The 23787-nt window shown below is 40.3% G+C and overlaps 1 protein-coding gene across 2 annotated transcripts in view; it reads right to left on the bottom strand.

The window, feature by feature from the left end:
* The window catches only part of TMEM184B (transmembrane protein 184B), a 44009-nt gene extending 21898 nt beyond the window's left edge, over positions 1-22111 (bottom strand). For both annotated transcript variants that reach the window (XM_060777040.2, XM_060777041.2), the window contains exons 1-3: positions 21829-22111; positions 4803-4899; positions 3416-3659 (exon numbers count right to left, since the gene is read on the bottom strand). In XM_060777040.2, coding sequence (XP_060633023.2) covers positions 3416-3619 — 204 coding nt within the window. In that variant the 5' untranslated portion in view covers positions 3620-3659; positions 4803-4899; positions 21829-22111. The remainder of the gene's footprint in view (positions 1-3415; positions 3660-4802; positions 4900-21828) is intronic.
* Positions 22112-23787: the final 1676 nt, after the last annotated feature.

Here is a 23787-nt window from a genome sequence, read left to right as displayed (position 1 = left end):
GACTTTTTTAAAAAAAGATAAACACGTATATCTACACATTCATGCCCACATGGTGTGAAAATTCCAAATAATATGTAGAAATAAAGCCTTATATGCTGTTATATGGTTATATGCTTTGCATTTAAAATTTGTAATGTTTTAAATCCACAGAAGTCAAAAGCAAGGATTAGCCTGGAGCGCAATTTGAATATGAAGTAAGATCGGAGGAAATATTCCTAAATTAAGAACTCTTATCACTCCATCATGCTTTTCCATACACAAAACATTAACTGACAGTTTTGGAACTGATCTGAATCACATTTCCAAATATTCTACTTTACAGAGTAACCTGCCTTGCTTCCCAGTTAAAAAACGAATTCACTGACTGCAAAAGGGAATGGAAGATGCATCAGAAAGTTGGTTTTATACACAGGCAGTCCCCGAGTTATGAACAAGATAAGTTCTGTAGGTTTCTTGTTAAGTTGAATTTGTATGTTAAGTCAGAATGGGTACACTTGAATTTTGAAAAAAAATTAAGTTGTGGTGGAAACAAGGACTGGTGATAAATCTTCAGCAGAGACACATTTTCCCCATGATAACTCTTTCAGGGGTGAATTTCCCTTCCTAGGGGTACTTTTTCCTCACACTTCCTGTTGTCTTACCCCCTGGTCTTAATTATGAGTCATTTGTAAGTTGGATGTTTGTAACTAGGGGACTGCCTGTATATAGTAAGTCTGAATTAATGTTTCAGCAGTGATGTTTCCAAAGAGTTGCCAAGTTAACACAGAAACTAGAAGCCTATACACTTGCAGCACAGCATAAGCATATAGTTATGCTGGTTTTCACAGTTAAGAAACTGATTTTGCAACAGGTGCCAAGGTGTTGAGCTCATTCATGACTCAATGGTTCATCAGCTTCCACCCACCAAGCCAAAAATGAGAGAGGTGAATATGTCTGAAAGTGCCACCTCTGAGAAATCACAATCACTTGTGCAATAATGTTTAGTTTCATATAGTGCTCGAGCTGGATTCCACTCAAAACTATTTCAAGTGAAAGTAGCTTCAGGGTAAGGGACTGTAACTAGGTAGCATTCACAGATCCTTTCAATCACAGCCTTATGATGCAGTTATATCCAAAACAGCTACACAGAATACTCGCAAAGATTGGGGCATCTTAGTTCAGTTGACTACAGGTCTAGGGTAAATAATGTCAATAGCTTTCCTTTGGTTATACATGAATGGGAGGGAGGGAGGGAAGGAAGGCCAAATGTTTTAACTTGAGTGCAGTGATATTTTATATTAACCCAGCTTCTTGTCTTTAATTTGGTTGTTTCCATTTACTATATAAATATGGTATAGGAACAGCTCCAGTGTAAACAAAAAAATCAAATCAATATTTCATAGTTTTCAAAAGAGGTCTCTAGGAAGCTTACAAGTAGGGCAGGAATCTTATGGTATGATACATGTGATATACAAAAGGCATATCTTCTGTGAACCCAAAGTATTTCAATTATCAATTTATACCTACTGCCTATAGATTGATCCATCTTCTAGTAACCTCTCTCTATATTAAAGCAATGTAAATCAGTGCAATGTCAACATTTTGCTGTAGTGACTTTCATAATGAGGTGATAATCAAATAGGAATTGCTGGCTTTAGGCAACAGAGACCAAAGGTTGCACCAATTGCAAGTAGAACAATCTCAGTACATGTGTAGGAGAGGGACAATTAATTCTAATGCAAGAGAATTCACAGTATTCATCCCTGTTACCTGACTAAATCTCAAGTATGGAGTTATTCTGATTCACAAGTAACTCATTCAAGTTTACATCTCATTCAACCAGTTGCTTCAACACAAGCAATCTAGCTCTCTAATCAATAATCATTCATTAATTCACAGATGGTGATCATGTTGACAAATTACAAGATCTATATAAGTCACCATCAAGATAGCATTACCTTAGAATTACAAAGGATACTAAATTTGGCTTGGATCTACTTGTAACCAGCACCCTGATGAAATATACTGGCCAAGCCTTAAGGAAGAAAAGCTGGAGGCAGCAGAAAACAAGAGGAAAAAATATCCCCTACTCATCACAGTTCAGCCATGTTTGCTGAAGTCATTTATTGAGAGAGTTTATTAACATAACACACACAACAGGTAGAAATTTAAAATGATAAATGGATGTTTATTCCATGTGCTTAGAATTGATAAAAGTTCAAAACTGGGAGATGCAGCCAAAAGATTATTAAATCCATGAATCATGGTTCATCATCATAATCTACATATGTTTCTCCTAACTGCCCTTAATTAAATGTACAGCATATGAAAGCCAGCCACATTACTATGATGGAAGTGCACTACTTACATATCTCTGGAGAGGGAAGATTGATTACTATCTAGGATTCTGGAATAAAGCCCCCTGGGCCTGTCGTGACAATCTGCCTCATAGTTTTAGCAGATGGAAAGGACTGAAGCATGTTCTTCCAGAGTTAAGAGTTCTCCTTCTCCTCCTTTTTCTTACACAAAACTGCCTAGACTCATTGTCATTCCAAGCATAGGTGTTAAAGGCTAGACAGCATGGTTGTATACAGATTTACAGAAAGTTTTCTGGCTGCTATAGTTTTATCTACACACTGGTACAATCTGAACAGGTTTGATGGAACAGCACAGTAGATTTTATAAGAGCCTAGATGTATTTTAATTACATTACTTCTACACTCAATACTCTGTGGGAAAAGAGACACCTTAGAATGATAAACAAGTGCTATACACATTTCCTGTAAAATAAACTTCTATATTGCAATTAATTTTAATGCCCGTCACACTTTCAATGCAGTTACTTGGAGACTTGTTCCACATGGTGATCCCACAGGCATGCAATGTGAAAATAGAGTTGGAAGTTACTCACATATATTTCACGCCATTAACCTCACATAAAATGGAAACTGCACCTTAGCTTGATGTAACAGAAGTCTGTTTTTGTAATAAGCTCCATCCATGTGCAAGGTTACCAAAATGCATTGAAGGCAAGTCTATAGTAAACATGATATGGTGCAGACAACTTGGTCACAGTTAAAAGAAGCCACTTAATCAATGATGTCTGAGACTTCAAGTTTGCTATTGACAAAATGACTTCTGCAACACTGGTTATCCAAAGACTCCTTCTAAAGTTATGAATGTGAAGTATGCCAAAAAAACCCAGAAGAAACCAGAACATGAATGATTGCACTCCTTTCCACCAAAGCTTCTACTTCACTATAGAAGTGCTTCAAAGAAAGCACTTTTATAGCAGGGATATCCACTGTGGTACGTCTAGATATTGTAGGCCACAAAATGCCATAATCTCTATTGTATGTCATTCTGCCAGGTTCTGTAAAGAGTTGCTGTACCCATCCTTTATGAAGTGCCATTCATAATCAAAAGTTTTGTTTACCTGATGGCAGGTGATAAGCAAAGCTGTCCACACAAAGAAACCTGAGATAGCCTGGGCAGCTGTGGTCATTAGGAATACTGGTTGTTCCATAGCAGTGGGTCTGCCATCCTCAGGCATCCAGGATAAATTGGGGGCTGCAACAGGGATGTTGTCTGGGGAGCCCAGCTCAGGTGCTGACATGACACCAGTTACCACGATCATCATGTCGTCTTATAGTCACCACCTAGTTCTGGATCCTTCAAACCTGTTGGGGAAGCAACAAGATCATAAGTTTCAGCAACAATAATTTAACTGACCCTAACTGAAATATCTCATTCCACCTAGATCCTAAACTTTCTATCAGAAACTCCTAAATGTCTTCTACAATAAAAAAAATATTTAGGGGAAACAACTGATGTTTCTATAACCTATAGCAAGGCTATTCTTTACTCACAGAAAATGGGGAAAAGAACAAAATGGGAAACATATTGTTCTAAATTGAAATTGCAGGGGATTTGGGGAAACTGTCTAAAAGCAGTCCTACATTTATGCCCCATTTATGCATTCAATCATATTTCTTTCTGAAAATTTATATAATAAAGGTGTTTTTGTTTGTTTGTTTTAAAAAAGGAATAACATTGAAAGAAGCCTTCCTTAAGACAGCAGAAGGAACTGGATGTTTCTATATTTATTAATAGATTCTTTTTAGTTACCACAAAAAAAAAAAAAAACAAGAACTCTCCATTGCAGATGTTAAGTAGACTTACATCTACCATACTTTGCTTTTTACTAGAACCATGAGGTCTACCATGTGAGTCCATCTCTGAGTTGCTGCCACTGTTATGCTTTCAGAAACAAAAACAAGCTCTTGATGCTTCAGGTATACGTTGCTTGGATAATTTCTTTGATCCATTCAATCTACAATTTCCACCTTGCAGATCATATGATTGCAAGATGTGGACTTCTCTCCCTCATCCCCTGATGTTTGCCTGATGAAAGCTTTTAGAGCAGTGGTACTCAAAGTGGTGACCCCTCAACTGGTGCGGCTCCCTGAGTTGTTGGCTTCCATTCCCTAAGTCCATGGCGAATTTCCAGTCCCTGGCAAATTTCTAGGAAACAAAGTATGGCATCTTATAGGCACAGATATAGTGCAAGTTTATACTGCCACTCCCTCACATCAAATAGTAATCATTAGATAAGACAGAGTATGGTGAAAAATGTTACTTTCCCCTGTACATGTATATGGTCAGCACAAATATTAAGACAGATACAGTATGTCTCTCTTTTAAACCAGTGACCTTTCAATTTCTGTTTTGACAGAGCTAGTACATATATCCAGAAACTAAGTACATATATCCAGTTACAAAACAAGGCAGAAAAGTATGACTGAAATTTTCTTTATTCTTACCTATGTTCACTGTAAGGATCCCACCAACATTGAAAAGATACATCCGCCGTTGAGAACAGCATAGTCTTGAAATGAGATCATATGCAAACTCTTGTCTCTAGAAAATCAGAGATGAACAGATGTCAATATACTTTATCTACATTGTGTCAATATACTTTGTTCATATTATTATCCTTTGTGCATTTAATATGATGAAGCAGTACTAATCATAAATTATAAATGTCTACAACAATTGAGTTTTTTTATATTCATTCAGTATTTATGTTTTTTACCACTAGACCATCAAAGTATAAAAAGAGTTGAATATATATTCTTCTTGCTTTACAAGAAAAGAGCAAATAAGGTAAGCACAGAGATGGAAGTAACTGGACTCCTTTCAAAACAGATCTATTTTGTTTTTATAGATGGGCCAGCAGCTACAATTCTTGTTATGTAACAATTCTTATTCCAGTTTTTTCCTCTTTTCAAATAAATCACTTTCATTACTTAAAAAAATACCATTTAGATAACATTTCTCCCAATCTTTGCCCAATAGTGAATTCATTTCAAAAACCTTCTAGGTAAAATTATATTTTTAATGGGAAAAGAGGCAGTGATGGAAGAATCCCTAACATTGTTTTTGATATTATTTTGCCTTCAAGTCATTTCCAATAAATGGCAACCTTAAGATGAACTTGTCATAGGGCTTTCTTAGCAAGATTCATTCAGAAGAAGTTTGGCATTGCCTTCCCATGAGGTTGAGAGTGTGTGACTTGCCCAAGGTCACAAAGTGGATTTCATGGCCAAGAGGGGATTCAAATCTAGTCTCTACAGTTGAAGTCCAATGCTCAAACTACTGCACTGGTTTGAGCATACTTACAGTGTACAAAACCATTTCGTTATTTGTTCGTACAATGTACAAATAATGAAATAATAAAGTCTACACCTAACTGGCACAATAACTTTAAAGCACATTGGCCCTAACCTAGCTCTTGTTGCACATAATTAGCCACACACAACAACTACTGATCTCAGATGGGGTCTCTATCTGCATTGACTGTGATGACCCCACCCTGAGTTATGTAAAATTACAAAGTAGGGCCAAGGGGAAGAGGATGACTGGATAGTAGAGAAATTATGGGGTGAAGGCACAAGAGACTTACTAGTAATAAAGCAAAAAAAAAAAAAAGGAAAAAAAAAAACCAAGACGATTCAAAATTAAACCCAAAGATTTGAACAATAAGTTTTTGTTTTGTTTTTTCATGCCAGGAGTTGCTTCTGGTGTGAGAAAATTGGCCGTCTGCAAGGACATTGCCCAGGGGATGCCTTGATGTTTTATCATCCTTATGGGAAGCTTCTCTCATGTTCCTGCATGGGGAGCTGGAGCTAACAGAGGAAGCTCATTCGTGCTTTCTCAGATTCAAATTTCCAACCTGTCAGTCTTCAGTCCTGCCGGCACAAGGGTTTAAGCCACCGCGCCACCGGGGGCTCCTTGCACAAGGAATCTAGAAGAACAATGCTAAGGTCATGAAGATGATGAATTGTACTCATGCTCTAGATATAAGATGATAGTGTGAAAACTGCAGCTTGAAGGAGATAGATGAACTTGTACTGTATAGAGAAACGCAAGAAAGAGACATATCAAGACAGAGATAGAAACTCTCTGCAGAAAAAGGTGGGGTTGGAAAACCACAAACAGGATGAAGACTGTGCTCTCTTCAGGACAGAGGTCTTTGCTGAATCTGTAGGAAACCACTGTACATAGTTTCCTTCTGACAGTACTCTACAACTTTGAAGATCCCACATGACTCAGTGGAGTCCTTGTTTCTGTTTTCTTTAGCCTATAAGGTACATGGGTAGAAAGAATTTATTATAGATGTATGCCAAGCCAACTAAGCTGAATTTTTCAAAATGAAAAATATTTGAGGAAATACCATACATTCCTTTTCTGTTAAGAAGGCAATTATGGTAAATCACAATAGTGTCTATAATATGTGGAGGTGGGGGAAATACAAAAAAGTTTAGCTGCTAAAGATATAATCCTAATCCTATGGTAATTCATTTGAAAACAATCTAACTGAATATAATAGGGAACTTCTGAGTAAATATGCACAAAATAAACTCCAAAATCTTCATTTTAAATCTTCTTTTTGCCACAAACTTAGATAGATGGGTAAAAGACCCAAAGCAACTACTTTATCTTCACTTTGATTTGCAATGCATAGATGGCGACACTTGTGGGTTTCATATGCAGATCACTGAGATGAGGGGCTTTGCGTGCTTCAGAAGCACAGAACTATTACTATCCAGAAGACCAATACATTCCATTACTCTGAATACTGTGACCAGGATGCAGTGGTGCATTTTTGCTATTATTATGCTTCGGTCAAAATCAAACAGGATTTCAGAGAAGAGAAAAAACAAAACTTGCCCCAAAAGAAACAAGACAGGATGAAATCTATCTTAAATGACAGCAGGTATCTAAATACTCAAATATCAAAGGCCAAGAGCCAATATTAGAAACATACACTGCCCCCTAGTGCATGTAGATTGGGAATAAAGCATCTATCCATTTGAATATTGTAGTGTTCATCTCTGCTCCACGCAAATTCAGAATACTTAGTTTGCTTAAAATATTTTTAAAATAATGCTGATATCCAACTCTTATAGAAACAGAAATACATGTCAGTGGAGAAATGATAACAAACCACTACTACTGGTACTTCCTTGAAATTACATATTTAACGATGTCATGCATCTAGGTATGTGTGTTCCAAAATCATTAACTGGTTTAGTGTTGTCAAGCCACGGCACCCTACCCACTAATTATTTGTGAATATTAATAAAACTTCAAGCAAGAGATATGACTTTTCCTTTATTTTTTAACCATTTTCCGATCTTTCAAAGTTCCACAATGTCCAAGCCACTCCAGGCTCTGGAAGGACCCAGCAGCAACTATACCCTGAACTATATCATAGCTAAACCCTTTAATAAATGTATTAGCATAATATTTATTGTGTAACTTGCACTGACTGTGTACTGTATCAATTTCTAAACATATAAAACTGTATCAAATATATCCTGAAGGCATCTGCTTCCCCAGTGTTCCCTATTTACATAAGCTCCTGGGAACAGAGATCACTGAAAAATTAACGACGGTCCTTCCAGTGGTCTACGAAGCCAGATAATATCAGACTCTGTGTGTATGTGTGCAAAACAAATGATCCACTTATTCATACAGGACAGTAATGTTGACACGGTCCATACACTTTGTAAACCTCAGAAAAGCAGTGGAATATTTTATGACAGTATTAAACTGTGAGCTGGGTCCCATAGTCTGTGTGTACTCTCAGGTTCCAGTACTGCAATATGTTCAGTATATCATTTCCCTCACTAACCTTTCACCATAGCCTTTTGCTTCAAACCTTACAAAACTTTGAGCTCTCTAGGTGCATACTGGGCATGAACACATAACAACAGGAGTTAGAAAGAAAGATGGTGGCATGCAAAGTAAGAGGACAAGAATCAGGAATTGACAAGTTAACAGAGGGCCCTTCCATACAGCCCTATATCCCAGAATATCAAGGCAAAAAATCCCACATTATCTGAGTGTGGACTCAGATAACCCAGTTCAAAGCAGATATTGTGGGATTTCCTGCCTTGATATTCTGGGATATAGGACTTTGTGGAAGGGCCCAGAGTGAGGAAGGAGAAAGAATGGTGAAAAGGAGAATGAAAAGTAAACTGTATCTCATATTTTACTTTTTGTGTTGTAAAATGCTCCGAAGAGAATTTTACCTAAAATTCATGTGTATGAAATGCATGAATGGAAGGGAACGGAGAAGAAGCAGCATGTAGGGATTCTATTGCACTGACAGATTTCTACAATACTTATCTCCTTCAACCCAGAAGAACAATTTGGGAGTGGTTTCAGGAAATGGACAGCCTGTGTATGCCTGCACAGAAGGGATTGGGGATCAGGGGACAAAGGTGGGGCTAAGTAAAAGTTATTGGAAGTAATAAGTCCAGGGATCAAAGGCTCTCTTTCCTTCTAAGGAGACTGTATCTGAAGGAAACACATTATGTCTGAACCGAGGAGACTGCGGACCTTATCACATGGAGGCAAAGAAGGCAGGGGACAGCAGGAGAAATATTGGTGCGTGCACCGCTTTATCTCCCTACTGTGGTTGTTTGTGGATCCCTTCCCATGACATTTCCCCACTGTCCCGGCATCCTCCTGCATTCTCCCTGGTTTTTTCTCTGAGGAGTCAGGTGTACGCCCGACTTCTCAGGGTTTGGTGTCTCTGTGCTTCCGGCACAATGCTAGCATGGAGCCCAATTGAGCCACATCAGAAGTAGCCCTGTCTCATTTGATGGGCTCTTGCAGACTCCTTGCCAGCAGTGCGCCAGCGATGAGAAATGGGGAGAAGACACTTCTCAGCCTTCATGAACCTTCAGAACTAATGACTGTCATTCACTTGAGACGAAGCTGAATTATGGCACTCCCTAATAAAAGAAAATCACTGCAGCAGATACTTTAGCAGTTTCCAGAGTGAAAAAAGTATATTTGTAAAATGTAGCAATAATTGCTACTAATTATACCAAGCTATCCCTGTCTGGCACCATTTTATTAATTGGTCCTACACTATCATTTTGTGACTGGTGGGCCTCAACCACCTTCATCTCAATATCTTGAAGGCACTGCATCCCATCTGATATTAAAAGTAAAATAGGATCGGGCCTGATGAGTAATTGGATGAGGGACTACTACAATCCAAGGAATAATCCATCCTCTGTGCTATATTTCAGAAGAAGACAATCCATTTCTGAGCATTCCTAGCTTATATATAATTTGAAGGCACATAAACATAGACAAGGAGGACTTAATATAGAAAATCCAATGAATTGTTTTCTGTTTGGAGCTGCCCTTCAGGGCATGCATATCCTTCCCCAAAGTAGGAACATACACACAACAGGGGCACATAATCTCAAACTCAGAGGCACCATCATAATCCCTCAGGCCTCAACATCAATGTACATTCACATTTCACCTGTTACCAGGGCCAAACCAAAAACATTTAGCTGCCTAAAGCTAATGGTATCCCTCAACAATATAAAATACACAAAGAATCTAAAACTAAGCAATTTATTTTGACAAATCACAAAGAAAATCCACAAGCCCACCTCCTCATTGTAGTCAAAATACAATAACAACAATGTAAACAAGTATCTTCTGAATGTCCTTCATAATCCCTGAAATGTACTTCATCAGCCAACTGTCTTATTCCCACTAACCCTGCAGCCTACTTTTCTCTAAGCTGAGATCAGGCAAAACACTCTTCCATAATGGGAACAGATGAAGGGCTGTGGTAGATTCCTGCTGTTACTTTGAACCTTAGCTGCTTTCTCCTAAACACAAGCCAAGGCAATGAGCTTTGTGTTCCCTCAACCCCATATTTAAGTCTTACTAAATACATATAAACAAACACACGCATATACATACATAAACAAACATGCATGTGTTTCAAAGTAGCAGATTTAACATTTAAAAATTAAATTCAGATTTTATTTCATGAAACCCAGATATAATTTATGTTTGGAAAGAGACAACTAGTGTATTTTTTTTTTAAAGAAAGCATTTTAAAGAATCTTCTCTGTCCTTCTGTTGGTAGTTCACACCAGAACTAGTCTGATCAGCACAGAAGGCAAAGGGTTGAGGGGAGGTTGCACATTCCCCAGTGCTAGCTGGCACCTCCTCTCTTACTTTCTTAGAATACTGAAAATGCTTTAAAAGCCATTGGAAAAACTGCCATTTAGAGAAGCAGATGGAATAGAATTATTTGGAAATATTATTTTTCATATATGGTAATTCTCTGTATCTCAACTCTGCATTTAGATAGTGAGCCAATCAAAAGAGTGCAACTTTTATGCATGTGTAAAAATATGAGCCAATACAGTGTTGTGGTTTGCGGAATGGGCTATGGCTTTGAATTCCCCCTGGGCCATGTAATCCCAGTGGGTGATCATGGATACAATGGACCTGGTATCCAAAAAACCCAAAACCAAAAATAGTATGGTACTGTACAGGAGATGTCTGGGGAGCCTACAAACTTCTGCCTTCTTTCACTTTGTGACCAAAATAAATATAACAAATTTTACACCAAAGAATAACAAGTACAATGTCAGAGTTACTATGAATTAGATAGGCCTATGTAAACAAAACATTTTCAGGATTTGAAACTAACCAGTCTGTTTTCTACAATTCAATAGTGAATGTGTTTCAGATGGTGCATGCAGAGAAGACTAATTTCTGACACGTTATGTTATGACATTTTGCTGGTCACAGAATAACCAATAAGATCTCCTTTGACAATCTGAGAAGTAGATTGGAAGTATATATAAAAGAATGCAATCTGTCAGTTATCTTGCATTCTTAATGTCTTTTTATGTCAGCGAGAGGACCTTGAATATAATTCTGTAGTTAATAAGCAGCCAGTGCAATTTTTCTAACATAGCTGTCGTAAGAGTATAGGCATGTGTCACACCAAGCAACAAACCTGCTATCTTACTCATTAGGCAGTGTCCCAAAGCCAAATGCAAGGATGGTCTCACATACAACACACTACAGTAATCTATGCATAAAAACAGTAATCTAATTCTGAGAACACTAGCATACAGACCAAAACTACTACACATGCACACACACACAATGCAAAATTGGTAATGGAAGCTCACGTGACACGCCACTAAGGCCACCTAAGCACAGGGTGAGATCAATCTGAAAGCATTACCAAACTATGTAACTGGTCATTAAAAGAGAATACTATCACATTAATAACAGTTAAATAACCCAATTCCTGGATCTGGGGGCCACCCATTCACAAGATTTGTGGCTTATCAGGCTATAGCTTCATTTTATTAGCCCATAACTGTATCTAGTATAGGTTCAGAACATGTAGAGCCTTTCCCAATTAATAATCCTTTCATTGTTTCAACGTACCTCTTTGAATATTTTTGCACAGAAGTAGGTCTCTGTGTAAGGCAGAAAGAGGAAACCAGACAGGAATATTTGTAAGACAAGGAATGAAACATTCAGGATTAAAGCAAATCTATGCTATTCTATTTACTATATCAGTTGGCAACAATCTGCATCAATTCCTATGTCAGTTACTACAAGAACTCCTTAGACCAGCAACCCTTTGGTCTGACTTCCAGTTATGCTCCCTTTTCAAGACATAATTATATCCAAATCTCAGTTCTCATATAATCAGAGTTAACCAAGAAACTAGCTCTTTCCAATGGGTCCAAACTATTTCGGGCTTTTAGTGCCATGACCAAAACCTTAAATACAGATCAGAAATGTATTGACAGCTAGCACAATTTCTTTAGAACTGGTATTATATGGTTTCGTTAAGTTTTCTTGATAGCAAAATAGCTGCTACATTTTGCATTAGCTGAGAAAGATAATTAGGAAGGATATGATGCTTCGGCTACATAAGAAGCTATCACGTTACTGGTAGATGCTCCAGTAAGATGGATGAATCCACTGAACCATATATTTTTGGAAATGCGACTATATTTATTTATTTATTTATTTATTTGATGCACTTATTAACCGCCATTCTCAGCCCGTAAGGGCGACTCATGGCGGTGTACAGTACACATAAAAAGACAATTACAAAAGGCAATTTCAACAACATCTAAACTAACAACACTTACAAACTACACTAAAAATCCGCTTCGTCTCATAGTGGAATCATAACCCATCTCATATTCCTTGTTCCGTTTCGATTTTTTCATTACCGTAATGTAAGCACTTAATTAAATGCCCTCTCGAACAGCCATGTCTTAAGGCTTTTCCGAAAGGACATGAGGGAGGGCGCCTGTCTGATGTGTGCAGGGAGGGTGCTCCACAGCCGGGGGGCCACCACCGAGAAGGCCCTCTCCCTCGTCCCCGCCAGCCGTGCCTGCGAGGCAGGCGGGATCGAGAGAAGGGCCTCCCCAGACGATCTCAAGGTCCTCGTGGGCTCGTAGGCCAAGATGCGGTCCGAGAGGTATTTTGGGCCGGAACCATTTAGGGCTTTGTAGGCCAAAACCAGCACCTTGAATTGGGTCCGGTAGCAAATCGGCAGCCAGTGGAGCTGGGACAACAGGGGCGTTGTGTGCTCCCTGCCACCCGCTCCAGTTAGTAACATGGCTGCCGCACGCTGAACCAGCTGAAGCTTCCGGGCCGTCTTCAAGGGCAGCCCCACGTAGAGAGCGTTGCAGTAGTCCAGGCGGGATGTGACAAGAGCGTGTACCACCGTGGCCAAGTTAGACTTCCCGAGATACGGGCGCAGCTGGCGCACGAGCCTAAGCTGTGCAAATGCTCCCCTGGTCACCGCCGAAACCTGGGGCTCCAGGCTCAGCGACGAATCCAGGGTCACACCCAAGCTGCGAACCTGCGCCTTCAAGGGGAGTGCGACCCCGTCCAACACAGGCTGTAACCCTATATCCCGTTCGGCCTTGCGACTGACCAGGAGTACCTCTGTCTTGTCTGGATTTAATTTCAGTGCATATATTGTGCATATTAGCATTTGGGACCCCCATGACAGCTATGTTGCTTTTTAGAAACATTTTGAGAGCAAATGAGATAAGGAAGTTATCTTAGGTTGCTGTGCGTTTTCCGGGCTGTATGGTCATGTTCCTGAAGCATTCTCTCATGCAATTTTGTCCACATCTATGGTGGGCATCCTCAGAGGTTGTGAGGTCTGTTGGAAACTAAGCAAGTGGGGTTTATATATCTGTGGAATGTCCAGGATAAGAGAAAGAACTCTTGTCTGTTTGAGGCAAGTGTGAATGTTGCAATTGGCCAGCTTGATTAGCACTGAATAGCCTTGCAGCCTCAAAGCCTGGCTGCTTCCTGAAAGAGTTCTAGTTTCCAACAAACCTCACAACCTCTAAGGATGCCTGATATAGATATGGGTGAAACATCAGGAGAGAATGCTTCTGGAACATAGCCATACAGCCTGGAAAACTCACAGCAACCAAGTGATTCAGGCCATGAAAACCTTCTACAATATGAAGTTATCTTAACTCTTTCCCCCGCATATACAGTGGGGAAAAGAGATAATTTTCACCTCAGGGATAATGGTAAATCCTGCATTTGAAGACTATCCTAAATCAAGGGAAAAACTCAATACACTTTCCCTCTTAGTTTTTCTAAGGATATGGCTCAGAAAGGATAAAATCCTAGCAAACTTCAACACACATGCTTTCTCTGACTCAAAGACTATCCTATCATATGTCATGACATCATTGCACACGAAACAAAAATCTAAACAATCAAGCAGATGGCAAGGCTGTATTCACTATGATTAATGAACAAAAGAATGCTTAGCATAATAAGCCTTTATGTCAATAGGTCCTCTCTACCTGTCCTAAATCCAGAGCTTAGGAAAGTTACTTACTTGGACTAAATCTCTCAGAATTGCCCAACCAACCATAAACCAGCCATGCTTGCCAAGGGATTCCTGGAGTTAGTTTAAAAACAAAAAACAAAAAACAAAAATATTTCTGCTTTGTCTGTATCTTCTAGGATCTCAACTGAATTCACTCTACAATGTCTTTTGTTATGGGTATGCGAATTTTGCCCACTCACACCATCCAGTCTGTCTTTTTGTACTATAATTCATCTACCTACAAAATTAACATCCAAACACAGCTCTTGTAGTTATATTGGGAGGAATGAATAGCCTAATCCTCATGAGATTTCTGTCCATTCATCATTTCTTATCCAAACAGCTGGCAGTGTGCTCAGTGAAACAAAAGATAGAAGAATGCTGCATAGGCTTTAGCAAAACAATAGGTTCTCTGCTCTAAATTCTATAAAGAAATGAGTATCAGTAACAGCTTTGTCTGGTATATTTGCAACAGCTTGGTCATTACAGACTTTTAATTACTGTACCTGCACCATAACACAATCCCTACAATACAGACATGCAAGAACATTACTTTCCAGGTTTAAGCTTTTCAATTTATCTGAAAACAAGGAGGTACGCATCTCTTTACCTTTAGTTCACAAAGAAAAGCACTTTCATTTCTATGGGGTTTATTCCTCTTTTAGTCTATTATTCTCCTTCCTTGATTCCAAAATATTGTTCCATACTAAGGCAACTAATCCATTTTCTTCGTTCCTCCACCCTAAATCAGATATGCAACAATGAAAGCCTTTTACCATGAACCACTATCTTTCTCCAAGAGTTTTTCTGCTCTATTAATTTCCGCTGTTTCTTTTTCCATCTTTTTTGTGTGCATGTGGACTGACCCACATTATAATAGGTCAGCATACCACAACCAGTCATCCTCACTCCCGCCTCCCATCTTTTTTTGGAAAGACAGGAAACAAGAGGAAGGGAGGCACTAGTCCCATTTTGCCACTCTTCCTTTCAAAATAGGATCAACCACTGCTGCTGCAGTGTTTGTTTCCAGAATCAGTATCACAATCAGTCCACCCACACCATCAGCCCCATATCCATGACCTAACTGCTGTTCCTCATGCAGCAAACCAGATAAAAAGGACCGATGATTACAAAACAGGATTCCTTGAAAGCTAGAAGATAAAGGAGAAAAGGCTAGATTTAAAAGGGAGATATCTGAAATGAGAATCAAGTAAGGCTTTGTTTTCAAACACAAAGCAACATAGAAAGTAAAGGAATAAAGCTTTTCTTGAAGAAAGGATTCCATTAATTCTCAACTGCATACATGAGGGTTAGGCAACCCACAGCCTTCCATGTGCTTTGAGTTACTACTCCTATGAAGTATAACTACCATGGCTAATGATCAAAGATTTGAGTTGTAGTTCTATATATATGTATAGGAATAGCACCAAACTCCCTAACACTGTTAGATGGACTGGTTTGTTACATTACAGATGCCATCTTTAGTGATGGAGATTCATCTGTGTCTAACTGACGAAAAGAGTTCTGTTTCTTCCTAGTTCTCAGGGAAGGGGCAATAGTAAATCTGTCCTATTAGATGCTCTTTTGAAGACCATCTCATTCGGTGCTCACTGATTGAGCCAGAAAACATCAAGCCATTTTTGGACAGTAAAAAAGACTTGCTTTGGTTTTGTGGTCTCTTACTTCTAAACAGAGGAGCGTAACAAGCTGTTGCAACCTATTTTCACTGAATTATCATGGTCCTTTTCACGTTAAGGAAAGCCTGTGAGGCAAAACCCCTGAACCCCATTTAGCAAAAAGAGCAGAAGCCCAATATTAGTAGGGACTGTAAACCCTGTGCCGGCAGGACTGAAGACCGACAGGTTGCAGGTTCGAATCTGGGGAGAGGCGGATGAGCTCCCTCTAACAGCTCCAGCTCCTCATGCGGGGACATGAGAGAACCTCCCACAAGGCTGATAAAAACATCAAATCATCCAGGCGTCCCCTGGGCAACGTCCTTGCAGACGGCCAATTCTCTCACACCAGAAGCGACTTGCAGTTTCTCAAGTCGCTCCTGACACGACAAAAAAAAAAAAACCACACTGTTAGGTAAATGAAACAACATCATTACTATTTAAGTGCATTGCATCCAAGAGAACTGTATACAGATGGAATTCTCATAATATGGCAGTATTGCTATTGCCATTAACACATGCACACTTAAATACATGCTCTATTACAATGGTAAAAAAGCTGCATAAAATAATGCTGTAGGTCAACAATGGTCAGATGGAGATAAATCATACTGATTATAACACATTTCAGGTCTGAGCTGTAGCCAATGGCCTAGATTGCTTCCTAAAAGCATTTATACTGTGGTTTAAGTGAATGGGTGATCATATTGTTAGTCCCAGTTAGGACCAATGAGCACATTCTGCAAATAAGGCAGATGTTCAATTCTGAAGAAGCCATGGAAACAACTCCTTTGCAAGCAAAAGAACATATGAGGCCACTGCAGGACACAGACACTGGTGTAACTTAGGATGTACACTTTATCAGTCTAACAGTCAGATGTATTTTGCCATCTCATGCACTGTAGCTTTTGTTAAGACTAATGCTTAAAGTGTTTTCTACATAATAAAAGCAGATGTTAAAAGGGTGATCACAATAAAAAAATTACTATATAGTTCTAAAGAGCATACTGTGCAGCAGGTGAATTGAGTTGGTTAATTCTTCTCTTCTCCTCTTACTTCCTGTAAATTATATCCCTCTGGGGTTATTAAAATGATCACTACACTACACAACATGCTCAAATGTTAATGTGCTTACTCCCTAGATAAAAGATAATCTGCTACCTTCTTGGTGTTTCAGTGTTCACACTGAAAAACAAAGCTAGTCATCAATGTACATTTTATAGGTTCATGCCAAATAAAAGAGACACTCTCAGCTGGGCTACAACACTACAGGTACTTGCACTATAGTTTTGTACATTTAAACAAATGCTCCTGACAAAGATCTCCGGAATACAAATTATGCTGCCTCTAGATAGGTTATTGTTCCCTCCTAGTAAGTAATTCATAGTGCAAATTATTTTCTAAATGATTGTTCTCAAGATTCTTCATATTTTAAGAGTTTTTTTCCCTAAAAGCTTTGTTTATTTCACTTTACTACTGTGAGTGGTTACTGATCCATTTTTAAAGGACACCCAAGGGGCTCTGGATGGATTAATTATCTTGGTAGGAAACCGATCTTCCACCATCAAGCTACAATTCAAGTACTGCTGGGAGAGAAGAGATGAAGCTATATCACTGACAGAACAGGAACAAATCAGAGGGACATGACACCAATTTTAGAGTGGGTGGGTGGGTAAGGAAGGGGCTCTAGTCAAGCTCAAGTCTTTAAAATCTGTGTTCTGTATAACTATTCATCGTTGTCCTTCTGGCTTTTTTGTTACCATTCTTATCCTGCATCTCAGTAGGCAGCAATTCTAAGGCATTTCTGTGACTGATGATTAAAATTTGCTCCTTCGAGTTATATAACAGGCAATATCTTACTAAAGGATAAATAGAAAATCTTCCATTTACTTCTTTGGTATCTGCATTGTTTTATTTCATACAGAAGAGAGCCAAAGATGCTCAAACAAGCTAAGTATCAAATATACATCTTATAAACATTCAACACACTTCACTTCCAGTCAGTCTACTGGCATATTCTATCTATCTATCTATCTATCTAGTCTTCCATATGTATTATTTTGTGTTAGAAAACTCCAGTTATGTTGTAATTTTAATGCTATAGATGTTCCAAACACCTCAATGCACTTACTTCATGATGGAGCTGGAAACACTTCAAATTTAAAATAATTACTTGGGAAACCAGTGTACACAATGTACATAGATAATATACACTACTTTTGCAGTTTGGGCGAAATGTATGTATGGTGCCAACTTCATTAAACAGGCAGATTTTTGCACAAATGCAAAATTGAGAACCAATCATTTCCTGGACATCATTCCTATGCATATTAGAAGTGAGAACAATGATGCCAATATGCTATAACAACTCCTAACCTTCAAGTCTTCTTAAGTGTCTCTTAATCAGTATTTTGAACAAAATAATTCTATTATCAGAATAATAATACTAATTATATATGCTGTGTTGTAGATGAAATACTATTTCGCACATAGGATTCAACTCAACAGTATATCTTTCAAAAGTTTCTCACTTCTACCTACTACTACTTACTGCCACGTTCCGCATTAAAGCACAGTAAGGCCTACATCATGCCACTCAAGACACCAGACACAATAATAAAACAAATTACAAGTCTGTGTTATATGTTTCTTGTATTACAGCAGCAAGCGATTGTGTTCACAACAGTTTTTGCCACGTTCACGAAGTCTGAGAGTTGGAAGGGATCCCAAGAGCCATCTAATACAAGCCCCTGCAGGAATGAATCCACAGCTAAAGCATCCCAAGAGGTGTCCATCCAACCTCTGTTTACAAAGCTTTAATGAAGATGTGTTCACTATTTTCTGTAGCACTCTATTTCAGTAATTAATACCTTTTATATAGAGAAAGTTATCCCTAATACTTAATCCTAAATAAAATTGTTGTAATTTTATTCCATTGTCCTATCCTCTTGAACAACATTAAAAAACGTTTACTCCAGCTGGGTTGCTGTAAGTTTTCCGGGCTGTATGGCTATGTTCCAGAAGCATTCTCTCCTGACATTTTGCCCACATCTATGGCAAGCATCCTCAGAGGTTATGAGGTCTGTTGGAAACTAGGCAAGTGGGGTTACCTATCTATGGAAAGTCCAGGGTGGGAGAAAGAACTCTTGTCTGTTTAGTAATAATAACAACAACAACAACAACAACAACACTTTATTTGTACCCCGCTACCATCTCCCCAAGGGACTCGGTGCGGCTTACATGAGGCCGAGCCCGAACACAACAATACAAGCAATAATCACAACAATACAAGTAATTAAAATAAAAACAAGTTTGATGCAAGTATGAATGGTGCAATTTGCCACCTTGATTAGCATTCAATGGCCTTGCCGCTTAGAGGTGCTTGCTAATCAAGGTGGCCAATGGCACCTATCACACTTGCCTCAAACAGACAAGAGTTCTTTCTCCCACCTTGGACTTTCCAGAGAAAAATAAACCCCATTGCCTAGTTTCCAACAGACTTCACAACCTCTGAGGATGCCTGCCAAAGATGTGGGCAAAACGTCAGGAGAGAATGCTTCTGGAACAAGGCCATGCAGCCTGGAAAACTCACAGCAACCCAGTGATTCTGTCCATGAAAGCCTTCGACAACACATTTTAAAGTTGTTCATGGCAGAGTCCATCAATAAAGAAGAAATAATCAATAAAGAAAAGCAATTATCTTGAAATTATGAAATAATGTCATATTCACTCCATCTTCTGCATGAGAGACCTTGAGATATTTAAAGATGGTGATACTAACACTTTGTCAATCTCCAGGCTAAATGTGCGTAGCTATCTCAAATATTCCTCCACAGAGGTTAGTTTGTAGACATTTCTCCATTTTGGTCATCCTCCCCAGACAGGTAAAGGTAAAGGTTTTCCCCTAACATTAAGTCCAGTCATGTCCAACTCTGGGGGTTGGTGCTCATCTCCATTTCTAAAACAAAGAGCCGGAGTTGTTCATAGACACCTCCAAGGTCATGACTGCATGAAGCGCTGTTAACTTCCTGTAGGAGCGGTGCCTATTGATCTACTCATATTTGCATGTTTTCAAACTGCTAGGTTGGCAAAAGCTGGGGCTAAAGTGGGAGCTCACGCCACTCCCTGGATTTGAACCTGCAACCTTTCGGTCAGCAAGTTCAGCAGCTCAGCGCTTTAACCCACTGCAGCGCTGGGGACGTCTTTTCCTCCTAGACAAGTGTTTTAGTATCTGTCCACACCACATGTAACAATATTTATTTATTTATTTATTTATTTATTGCATTTATTGACCGCCCCTCTCAGCCCGAGGGCGACTCGGGGCGGTGAACAACAACAAAAAGACAGCATACAATAAATCTAGACAATACAAACCAGACAATACAACGTAACATATACTTATACTAAAAAATCCGCTTCGTCGAGTCCTGGGGTCATAGCCAATTTCATAATCCTAGTCCATTCCAGTGTCATTCAAGATACTCTCAGTTGAAGGCCTGCTCGAAGAGCCATGTTTTCAGGCCTCTCCGAAAGGCCAACAAGGAGGGCGCCTGTCTAACTTCAACAGGGAGGGCGTTCCACAGCCGGGGGGCCACCACCGAGAAGGCCCGCTCTCTCGTCCCCGCCAGACGTGCCTGTGAGGCAGGCGGGACCGAGAGAAGGGCCTCCCCGGATGATCTTAAGGCCCTCGTGGGCTCGTAGGCCGAGATGCGGTCTGCAAGGTATTTTGGGCCGGAACCGTTTAGGGCTTTGTAGGATAGTACCAGCACATATCACAATACACAACAAATGTCTGGTTGTGGCATCACCAGCAGGTGGGTACACCAGGCCTGGGCCAACTTGGACCTTCCAGGTGTTTTGGACTTCAACTCCCACCATTCCTCACAGCCTCAGGCCCTTTCCTTTCCCCCCTCAGCTGCTTAAGTGGCTGTGAGGAATGGTGGGAGTTGAAGTCCAAAACATCTGGAGGGCCCCAAGTTGATACACTGTAGAATGAGTGCTGTTTGACACCACTTTGAACTACCATGGCCTCAGTGCTATGGTACAGTGGGAGTTGTAGTTTTACAAGGTCTTCTCCCAAACTGCAACTCTGAGGATTGGCCTCAATGCAGTGGCATAGTGGGAGTTGTAGTTTTACCAGGTCTTCTCCCAAACTACAACTCTCAGGGTTGGCCTCAATGCAATGGCATAGTGAGAGCTGTAGTTTTACCAGGTCTTCTCCCAAACTACAAATCTCAGGATTGGCCTCAATGCAATGGCATAGTGAGAGCTGTAGTTTTACAAGGTCTTCTCCCAAACTACAACTCTGAGGATTGGCCTCAATGCAATGGCACAGTGAGAGTTGTAGTTTTACAAGGTCTTCTCCCAAACTACAACTCTGATTGGTCTCAATGCTATGGCATAGTGGGAGCTGTAGTTTTACAAGGTCTTCTCCCAAACCACAACTCTGAGGATTGGCCTCAATGCTATGGCACAGTGGGAGTTGTAGTTTTACAAGGTCTTCTCCCAAATTACAACTCTGATTGGCCTCAATGCAATGGCATAGTGGGAGTTGTAGTTTTACAAGGTCTTCTCCCAAACCACAACTCTGAGGATTGGCCTCAATGCTATGGCACAGTGGGAGTTGTAGTTTTACAAGGTCTTCTCCCAAACTACAACTCTGATTGGCCTCAATGCTATGGCACAGTGAGAGCTGTAGTTTTACAAGGTCTTCTTGTACAAACTACATCTCTGATTGGTATCAATGCTATGGCATAGTGGGAGTTGTCGTTTTATAAGGTCTTCTCCCAAACTACAACTCCCAGGATCCTATTACCTTGAGCCACGGTAGTTCAAAGCAATGCACCCCTTTCCTCAGTGCAGACTCAGCCCAAGTGGTGCCATCCACATCCCCTCAGGAGGATTCCCCTCACAGGCAAGCCACGCGCCCCTCACCGCCACGCGGCACTGCTGGCACCAAAGGGACGCCTTTCTTCTTCTCCTCCTCCTCCTTTTCCTCAGGCAAAGGGCAGCTCCGTCCTCCAGGGAAGGCGACAAACGAGGCCCTCAACCCTCCATTTCCATCTCCTCACAGACTCCCGGCTGTCTGACTGCTGCTTCTTCTCGCCTCGGCCCTGAAAGCTTCACGAAGGAGGAGGAGGAGGAGGGGGTGGGATGTGGAGGGAGAACGGAGCCGAGGCAAAACAGAGGCGCGCTCCTGCGCAGGCGCGGGGCTGGCTCGTGCCCAACTTCACAACACCCCGCCCACCCGCCTGGGAGGAGTGGGCGGGGCCAAAAGCGGGTGACATAACCGTTACAGCGAGGCAAGCTCCTCCCCCTTTTAGACTTCATTTCCCAGAAGCCTCCGCCATTTTGGTTAACCGTCACGAATTGTGGGAAATGAAGTCCTGCCTCTTTTTTGTCGTCCACACGTTCACAAAAGCCAAGAGGAGCCGTCCATTTCCACTAATACTCCTCTCCTTTGTCAGACAACTCTGAGGCTTCTTCTCAATGTTAGAAGCGGTGAAACAGAAGGTAGATTAGGAAGAGGGGAAAACAAGGGCACTACTGCGCAGGCGCGGAGCTAGCTCGTGCTCCCGCCCTCTTTCCTGCGAGGAGTGGGAGGAGCCACGAGGGGTGACGTAACTATCTGTCTTCATCAACAACAACAACAACAACAACAATAATTAAAAAACTCTAAAATTGCAACAGCACAACAACAGAGAGGAAGCAGGCAGGGACATCTAATTACCTCTCAACAAAAGTTTGCCCCAGACACAGTGAGGCCATTGTATGCTAATCAAGGTGGTCAGTTGAAACATTCACACCTAGCTCCAGCAGACAAGAGTCCTTTGTCTCACCCTGGTCATTCCACAGATATATAAACCCTTTTGCCTAGTTCCAACAGACATCACTACCTCTGAGGATGCTTGCCATAGATGCAGGCGAAACGTCAGGAGAGAATGCCTCTACACCATGGCCATATAGCCCGAAAAAACAACCCAGTGATTCCGGCCATGAAAGCCTTCGACAATACAATAATAATAACAACAACAACAACAACAACAACAATCTATATAAATAAAAATCTAATATTCGTTTGTGGGATTAACAGAACTCAAAAACCACTGGATGAATTGACACCAAATTTGGACACAAGACACCTAACAGTCCAATTTATGTCCCCCACTCAAAAAATTTATTTTATCATTTGGGAATTGTCATTGCTGGGATTTATAGTTCACCTACAATCAAAGAGCACTCTGAACTCCATCAATGATGGAATTGAACCAAACTTGGCACACACAACTCCCATGACCAACAGACAACACTAGAAGGGGATTGATATATTTTCAAAGGGATTGATATATTTTCAGATGGGAGTTGTAATACACATGTTAGGGGGTCTGTGAGCGATATAACCACACGGGAGTGCCCCCCAGTATGAATTCTACCCTCCCCAAGAAATTTTGCTCTAGATTTCTCACATTGCAATAACTTATGACTTTAGTTGGCCATTTACAAATGCTGGTTAGGTACCCTAAGCCCCTTCTACAGAGCTGTATAAAATCCACATTGAACTGGATTATATGGCAGCATGGACTCAGATAACCCAGTTCAAAGCAGCTATTGTGGATTATCTGCCTTGATAGTCTGGGTTATATGGCTATGTGGAAGGGCTCTAAAAAAGTCTTAAGTGGGGATAGTATCTCTCTGCAGTGCTCGAAATTTGGAGACTGAAACACATGTTCATTGAGGCATCAGAAATTCATATTTAGGGGTGCAATGCCCTCATTTCCCCCAAAGGTATACTCTATGTTTGGAACATGTGCACCCCTGGTTTAGATCAATATGATCCCTTCTGCTAATAATAAAAAAAAATCCTTCTCTGTTACACTGGGATTCACAGAAGAA

Source organism: Anolis sagrei, chromosome 5 (assembly GCF_037176765.1).
Source record: "Anolis sagrei isolate rAnoSag1 chromosome 5, rAnoSag1.mat, whole genome shotgun sequence".
NCBI lineage: Eukaryota > Metazoa > Chordata > Lepidosauria > Squamata > Dactyloidae > Anolis > Anolis sagrei.
The sequence above is the reverse complement of the archived record's forward strand: the minus strand, read 5'-3'. Positions and strand labels throughout refer to the sequence as shown.